This window comes from Beta vulgaris, chromosome 1 (genome assembly GCF_026745355.1).
Source record: "Beta vulgaris subsp. vulgaris cultivar EL10 chromosome 1, EL10.2, whole genome shotgun sequence".
Lineage (NCBI taxonomy): Eukaryota > Viridiplantae > Streptophyta > Magnoliopsida > Caryophyllales > Amaranthaceae > Beta > Beta vulgaris.
In genome coordinates this window covers 38683127-38691910 of record NC_079202.1, presented here as the reverse complement: position 1 = coordinate 38691910, position 8784 = coordinate 38683127, and the positions used below count along the sequence as shown (strand labels likewise).

General features: G+C 35.7%; 1 protein-coding gene across 1 annotated transcript; it reads right to left on the bottom strand.

Annotated features, from left to right (window-relative positions):
• Positions 1–2035: 2035 nt before the first annotated feature.
• On the bottom strand, positions 2036–2824 carry LOC125492715 (uncharacterized). The gene has a single exon (XM_048635428.2). The coding sequence runs from the start codon at positions 2822–2824 to the stop codon at positions 2036–2038; it is 789 nt and encodes a 262-aa protein (XP_048491385.2).
• Between the last annotated feature and the right edge of the window lie 5960 nt (positions 2825–8784).

Here is an 8784-nt window from a genome sequence, read left to right as displayed (position 1 = left end):
GAGGAACAAAAAAAATTCAGTAGCAAAAAAAATTAGACAAAGCAAAAATCATAAAAACATGAAAACCCTAAGATCTACCAGCAGCAAAACCACATTCAATCATGCATAAAAATTGATTGGCAAAAAACAAAAAAAAAAAAAGGAAAGTTAAGGTAACTCCCTCGAAGGTTGACAATGCTTAAGTTTCACCGCCGGGAAATAACTTTTCAAATTGTTGTAAATTTCCTCCGGCGACGGTAATGGAAATTCATCAACTTCGACCTCAGATCTGGAGACTTCTCTGTCAGCAGTGTCTGGAACAATTAGCTCTTCGTCTTCTTCATTGTTGAAAGCCTCGTTTGAAGGACTTTCAGGGCTCTCTGAGTCTGGAACAAAGAGTTCTTCATTGTTGAAAGCCTCGTTTGAAGGACTTTCAGGGCTCTCTGAGTTTGGAACACTTTGAAATTCCTCAGAAATCTCTAAATTCGCCTTTTCAGCCATGATCTTTATACAAAGCAAACCCAGAAAATTACCCAGAGAAAATTTAGGTGTTTGAATTTTGCAAGAAATTGATAACCTTTAAAATTTGTGTGTGAGAGAGAGAAGATGAAGAACAGTTTTAGATCTAGGGTTTGAGAGAGAGTGAGAGTGAATTATAAGAGAGAGAGAGACGTTGGGAGTATGAGGATGAAGAATAGTTTTAGATCTAGAGTATGAGAGAGAGAGAGAATGATATGAGAGAGAAATGAAGGATCCAGAACAAAAACGTGAGATAGAAGAACAGTTTTAGATCTAGGGTGGTTGACTGGTTGGGGACAATTCATTGAATGAGATATTTAATGGGTGGTTGAGAGTAATGAAGGATCCAGAACAAAAACGTGAGATAGAAGAGAGAGGGACTGAAAAGTCTGAATCTAATGGAGATATTGGGACCCACTATAGATTATTTTATTATTTTAGTTAGGTATTAGATGTAAATATTAGGTAAACTGTTCTGGATCTAAAACAGTTAGATTAGGTTCATGTCATGTTGGATTTTTGCTTTGTCTAATTTTGTTTTGCTACTGAATTTTTGTTTGTTCATCTGTTTTGTCATCTGTTTTGTTTGTGTGTGTTCTGGTTCATGTTGGTTTTTGCTGCTGGTAGACCTTAGGGCTTTCTCTGTTTTCATGCTAGTAGTTTTAGATTAGGTTCATGTTGGTGCTCATGTTGGATTTTTGCTTTGTCTAATTTTGTTTTGCTACTGAATTTTTGTTTGTTCATCTGTTTTGTCATCTGTTTTGTGTGTGTGTTTTGGTTCATGTTGGTTTTTGCTGCTGGTAGACCTTAGGGCTTTCTCTGTTTTCATGCTAGTAGTGTTAGATTAGGTTCATGTTGGTGCTCATGTTGGATTTTTGCTTTGTCTAATTTTGTTTTGCTACTGAATTTTATTTGTTCATCTGTTTTGTCATCAGTTTTGTTTGTGTGTGTTTTGGTTCATGTTGGTTTTTGCTGCTGGTAGACCTTAGGGCTTTCTCTGTTTTCTTGCTAGTAGTGTTGGATTAGGGTCATGTTGGTGCCTGTGATGATGATGAGTTGCACATGGCCATTGTTTTAGTCAAACGTAGTGCGGCTAACTAAGTGTATCTTACTTAGAATCATGGATAGCTATGTGATGCGGCTCATAGTAGCCACCACAGTAGCATGAAGCTTGATTCTAAGTGGGTTATGCTTGTGTTATTGCCACCTCATTTGACAACCTCAATGATCAATTATTTGAGAGGTTCATTTTATCATTGATATGCTCCATTTCAACGTAACATGATGACTTGATTTCAATTAATACAGACATTTCAATAATATGACAGCCCAAACAGAATATATATAATATGCATAAGCTTTCAAAATGTTCACAAAAACTTGTATGTTTTCCATTTAACTTCCTATCTTCACAATAACTTTGTAACTTTACAAAAACTTTTCTTTCTTCACAAAAACTTTCTAACTTCACAAAAGCTTTCTACCTATTCTTCATAATAACTTTGTAGATATCCTTCATCTTCTTGTTGTAAGATGTTCAATTGGCATTCATATGTTCAGCAACAAATTGAACTGCCTTGTGAACATCTTCAACAGCTGGTCCAACTTCTTTTGGCAGCAAGCCTAAATCTTCAAGTTGTGACTTCTTTGCATGGGGTTCATCATATTCATTATTTCCACAAACTTTTATAACTTCATTTAGATAGAATTGAAGTGACATCCATACATTACTTAGAGTCTTTGGATGTAGTTCTTCCCATGATTTATTAACAGCAGCAACTAGTTGGTCAATTTTTCTTGGTGATTTTCTGTATTGCAATGTTTGAAGTACTCTAAAGTAACCTAAATCCAAAATATTCATGTCTCTGTTTGGTGGCTGTTGTATCAACCTAAAATCAAATCCATGTAGTAGTCTGTGTTGTTGAAATACTGGATCATCATTGTTTATGTGACATGGTGCATTATCTTGTTGTATGTATATGACCTTGCTAAGGTCATTTGGCCATTTCTCCCTGATGGCAGGCATGATTTTGTTTACCAACATGTCTCTAATAACATCTGTTGTTATTGCATCAATGGGCTTTGTTTCTAGAGTTCCCCTAGGCCTGTTATCTGATGATCTTTGTGCTGGAACTTGTTTTGTGAAAGGCCATATGCCAATCTTCCCGTCAAATGCACAAGAACCATCTTGGTTCCCCCTTGGTCTTGCTACTGCAGCCATGAACATGGCTTTTAGGATGAAGTTTTTGTTTTTTATCTTCCTCCATGGTGTTTTTTCCTTTGGATGTAGATATGCTCTGACTCTTTTTGTGTCATATAGAACCATTTCTCATCTATGTGAACAACATTTCTCATATCTATGTAAGTGGGGTTTGTGTACAATGTGTTTCTTTGAAGTAAAATGATGACCCACATACACCTTCTTAGTTTTTTCTTCATGTCCAAATCTGGTTTTAATGGACTTGTATGAGGTCTTAATCCCCCCCCCTTTTAACTATCCTCCATAATGTTGTGTAATGCAAATCAAGTGCTTGAGCTAATACTCTTAAACTTGGGTACAGAGGATACCTGATGGAGAGTGACATTTGCCTTATGTCTTCCACATTTGTGTTTGTTGGTTCTGACATTGATGGGTTACCCTTGAGCTACTTGATGCATGTCTTTTTTCCAGATGTTGTAAATGGTCCTTGTGGTGACGTTGAACTTCTGTGCAACTTTCTTCTTCGCCCCCCATGGAAGATTTCCAACCACTGTCTGACTTAGAAGCCATTCAGCTATGATTTGGCGCTTTTCGTTGCTGAGCCTAGGCCCGTGATGTGGCTGTTGATCAGATACTACAAGGGCGGATTGTTCATTTTCTACACTTTCATCATCAAGCCTGAGGCCTCTAATGGCAATGATGCCATTTTTTAAAAACAAATCTTTCTTTTTTTTTTTCTAAGTCAGCAAGTTGTTGGGATGAGTTGAGGGGTATATATAGTTGAGATATCTGAAATTTCAAGTTTGGAGGGAAATTTTAGTTTCTGAAATTTTATTGTTGCCTCGGTTTGGAGGGAAATTTTAGTTTCTGAAATTTCGTTGTATAAAACAGATGTCGTCGTTTCCCTCCTTTATTATTGCCTCAATTTTAAAGTTGTGTACAGCTGTTTTGTCTAGTTCTGTAAAGTACTTATCCTTTTTGGATTTATAATATTTGATTATAAAGGACCCACTTGCATTGTAGTACTTTTTTCTTTTTAAATTGTTTAATAAAACAGATTCCAACCCATGTGCAAGAATCTTCCCTTTCCTTAATATTTGTGTAAGATTCTAAGTAGGAAGGATAAAAAAAACAGAGGGAGTAGATGAGGGTAATATAGGAAGATTTCAATACCTTAAATAGATAGATTCAAAGTGAGAAGGTTAAAAAAAACACACTAAAACGGAAAGTGAGAAAGATAAAAAAAAACAGAGGGAGTATTTCCTAATTAACATCTATCATAAGATCATATACATAACAAACACATTAATTAATCAATAAGGATTAGATGTACAACATTTGTAGCGTGAATTCCCTGACGTATACAAGCTTTAAATATCTTAGAACCCCAAGTGTTGCTCCTCTAATTAGTCCACAAACACCAGCTAAATGCCAACTTTTGCTAGAACGAAAGAGTGAAACTCTTGCTTTCAGTGGTATAAGCGTTGGTTTTAATGGGGGAAAGAAATAGGGTTTTCCTCTTTCTTTTGTTGTAAAGTTACAGCTTAATGTGTGAGGCCTAAACCTTAATATTATATCAATATATAATAGAATAATTATAGTTATTTAGGAGAATTAACTCACCTCCCTTTACTACTCCCCTTATGGCCAGCCAACATAAGGCCCACAATGGGCTTGTTTTTTTTGTTCAACTTGTGCCATAATGTATGAACTCGTAGGATTAATGTATTTTAGTTCTAGTCCCAATCATTATTGTCAGATTTGTCACACTAATCACATATATTCTCTACCAAGTAAATATGATTACTAAAATACTTAACTTATTATCTTTATAATTAATTCATACTTATATTTATTAAATTGACAGAAATGTCTAAAGACGTATTCTTTCACATGGATGTTACTTAGCGTGTTATGACCCTTCCCCAACACGTTTGATGAGTTTCCTTCTTGAAAGAGTAATGAAGGAAACCTAAATTCATTAACAAGCTTAAGACGAGCAAACATATATCCCTAAAATAAAATTATCATTGCCTAAATTTTACACATCCCTAATATTTCATGCCTGCAAACATATGAGAAGATGGTTGAGACATAAAATAAACAAAATAAACAAAAACAAAAACATATATACCTAAAACTAACATTTTGATCTGACTATTATAAAAAAACGATTTGACTGACATTTGTATAAAAGTATTTTTGTTAATAGAGACATTTTTATATTGTATTATTATTGTACATATAATGTTATAATTTTGAAACTGATCATTTGGGGAAAAAAATTAATTCATTATAAATTTAGATTACGGTTTTTTCACCATGTACCCCAGACAAATTTTTTTTGCACTGCATACCCTCGCAAGTTTCCAAATTCATCATATACCCTCCAATTTTCAAGAATACATCAACTTGCCCTTATGAATAATGGTGTTAGACTTTTGTTAGCCATTAGACCCTATTCCCTCCTAATCCTAATTAACTAACCTAAATATAAGTTAAACCCTAACCCTAACCCCTTAATCTAATACCCTAATCCCCTAATCTAATACCCTAACCCTAACAACCCAACCACCACCCCTCCCCCACCCCTTACCCTTTCCTCCACTGCCCCACCTCCCTACCACCCCCGTATCCCCCTTCCCCTCCCTTTCCCCTATAGTCGCGCAACCCAGCAGACCCTCCCCCCATTGCGTCCCTCCACCACCTTCAGCCCAACATACCCAGACACACTCTCACCCGTAGTCCCACCCTCCTCAGCCCCTCCCCCTTCCCCTGTAGCCCCTCCCCCTTCCCTCGCGCCAAAACCCCTTGTGCGCGCTGCACCTCGCGATGCGATCCCCTTCGTTTCTCACTTTCTCATCCTTCATTTCTTCCCCTTATATTTCAACACCATGGGCATTCTGTACCGCAAATCTGCATAAATCACGAGGTAGGAGGAGAGGGAAAGGGGGTTGTGAGGCTGCAATGGAGGGGGGCTGCGAGGGGTGGGTGAAGGAGGAGTGGGACTGCGGGAGTAGGGTTGCCAAGGTGGGGGGATGCGGGGGTGGGGGTAGGTGTAGGGGAGGGGTGGTGGGTGGGTGTTTAGGGTAGGGTTTAGGGTTAACAAGGATCAGAGGAAGGATTAGGATAGGGTTTAGGGTTAATTAGGCTAGAGGAGGTTAGGGTTTAGGTTAGTTAATTAGGATTAGGGGGAATCAGGGGCTTAATGACTAACACGTTAACGTCGTTAGTCATTAAGGGTAAGTGGATGTATTTTTTGAAAAGTCGGGGGTATATAATGAATTTGGAAACTTAAAAGGGTATATGGTGCAAAAAATAATTTGCCATGGTATATAGTGAAAAAACCGTTTAGATTATAAGAAAATAACTTTCAATATTAAATTTGTAGATAATATTAAATTGATTTAAAACTTTGCAATTCACAACTACTCCATTGTCCACATAGCCAAAAGACCCAACAGAGAAACATTAGAGACATGTAACATTTTCTTCAAAGAATTTGGAAAGTAGTGTCATAAATTATTATAAGTTCAAGGAATTTTTGCCAAAACCAATATTTAAGGTTTTCAAAAAAAAAAAACATTAAAGACATATGGAACATATTTTTCAAAGAATGCGACAAATGTGTTCCTAGTTGATAAATCCAAGTCCCTCCGTGTAATACTAATCACAATATAACCTCTTGCATAGAGTTTTAGGAACTGCGTAAAGTAGAACATAGGTTTTATTATTTTTATTATTGAAGTTGATTCGATTGAAGATAGTGGTAATATTAATATTATGGGTAAATTTTAATTGGGGATGGATGCATGTGTTTAAAAGTTACCATTTTATTATTGTTTCATCATTTTCAATAAAGATATTGGTGTATATTTGAAGATTTGAGAAAAATTAAATAAAAAACAGTGAGTTAATGCTTAAAATGGAAGTGTTGCAACTAATATGCGACGACCAAATATAAAAGGTTTCCAACTAATATGTGATGGATGGAGTAATGTGTGTAAATAACCCTATGCTTACCGCTCAAGTAACTAACATCCATACCTCTTATGATGTGTAAACAAAGCTTAAGACGAGCAAACATAGCTCTACCAGACCGATCAAATTGCCTTAAAGACTCTTGGACACAAACTCAAATCCAAACTTACAAGTTACACCATGTAAGACCGTATTGTAAGACTATATGGGCTTTGTTCGCCGAAGTAACGACGTAAAAGATAGTATACTAAGCAACACAAAATTAAACTTATTCATTAAACCAATGTATACAAGTGGCGATCTCTTGATTGGCTATAAATAAAATTATAAATTAAACTCCATTATCAAGAATCAAGGTGATTGACTCATCCATACCAAGTGCCTTTGGATCCTCATTGTATAACATTTTATGTGCATTTTGTGCACTCGTATGGGACTCTATTTACAGCCTTGAACGTGTGTTCTTGAACAGTAATCTTACTCACTGTTCAAGGTTGTCAATAGCTTGCGACTCGTTATTAAATATAAGAGCATGAGATTCAAACTATAAACATTTACTCTTACACTCAATTGCTCACTTAATATCATAGCAAAGTTGAATAGTTCAGGATAATAATCTTCATTTAACAATATATGAGATAAGTTAAAATATATGTATATAATCGGCAAGGTTTGTAACAAAATGGAGGTACCCCAACCCATTTGTTGCTCCAACTTCAGTTTTGATCCTGGATTTGCAATCAATTTATGAAGTTCTACATAACTAGGTTAAAATTGGTCAAAAATACTCCCTCAATTGTTCTAAAATATTTTCATTTACAAATTTGACACGGTTGATAAGTAAATATATTGAGACAATAGACATGTAGTATGTAGTGCAAATACATAGAGTGTAGTTGAGGGTATTAGATGAATGCATTTCCATAGGTTGATGCTTTGTCTTCTAGTAATAGATTATCATTCTTTGTCTTGGGTGTTATGCACATATGCCTTGTAGTGCTGACAGCTTGTGATTAATTGTTATAATCCCTAAATCTAGATAACAATGTGTAGCTCACATAAACATGTTGTAATGTTATTTCATGAGTCGTTTCATTCAGAAAATACTTAAATGACAATGGAGGCTACATTTACTCGATCTTTCACTAAGCATTACTAATACTGCAATTTTGTTGTTACATGATCACAATTATAGCTTTCTCATCATGGTATCAGAGCTGAAGGTTGGTTGTTTACTGCTTTTAGTGACTTTCTCGTATTGAAGTTTCAATCTTTAAATTTGCTGCTAGAATCAACTAGCATAGAATCTCTTAGATAAAGTTATAAAGCTATATATATTCTTTACTTTTTAAGCTTATAAATAGAGTTATCATGACAACTATAAACACAGCTAGACCCCTTTATCTTCCTCCTTCTAACGGGAGTAATTTAATCTATATAGATAAGCTAGAAGGAGCCAGTACACTATAGGAACTAGAAAAGATCACTGGAAATAGCCTTAGGATCTAAAAGAAAACTTGGCTTTGTAAATACCCTCAACCAAGAAGAGAATCAGATATTAATAGTGAACAATGTAAAGGAAAGCCCTACTCTTTGGCTATGTTTAGTAGATTATCATATGCCAAATCAACTGGGATAACATGCATAGCATGTGGAAGGCAATAAGAAAGTAAAAAATAAAGGCTAAAGAGTTTAACACTAGCTATAGATGTGGGAGATGGAACAGAGGAGGAAGGAATGGTTGAGGTGGTAGAACAGCAGCAAATGCCCAACTGGAAATTGCAAGCACTACCTCTACTGGTCTTACTCTCACTGCTAGTCAATTGGAGAACCTAGTAAAGTTGTTGTCAACAGCAACTAACATAACATCAAGTAGCACAGAAGCAGATGAAGAGTTTGATTACACATATGCAACATGGTGAGCTGTTTTCTTCACCAACACAACCATCACATAGTGGATTATATACTCCGGTGCAACTAACCACATGACATGAAGTTTTGAAATTTTATGTGAGGTAGAAAAGTGCAATAATGAGGCAAAGATAGCCTATTGGTCATACTTCATCAATATCTCAAACTGAAAATGTGAACTTATGTAATGGGAT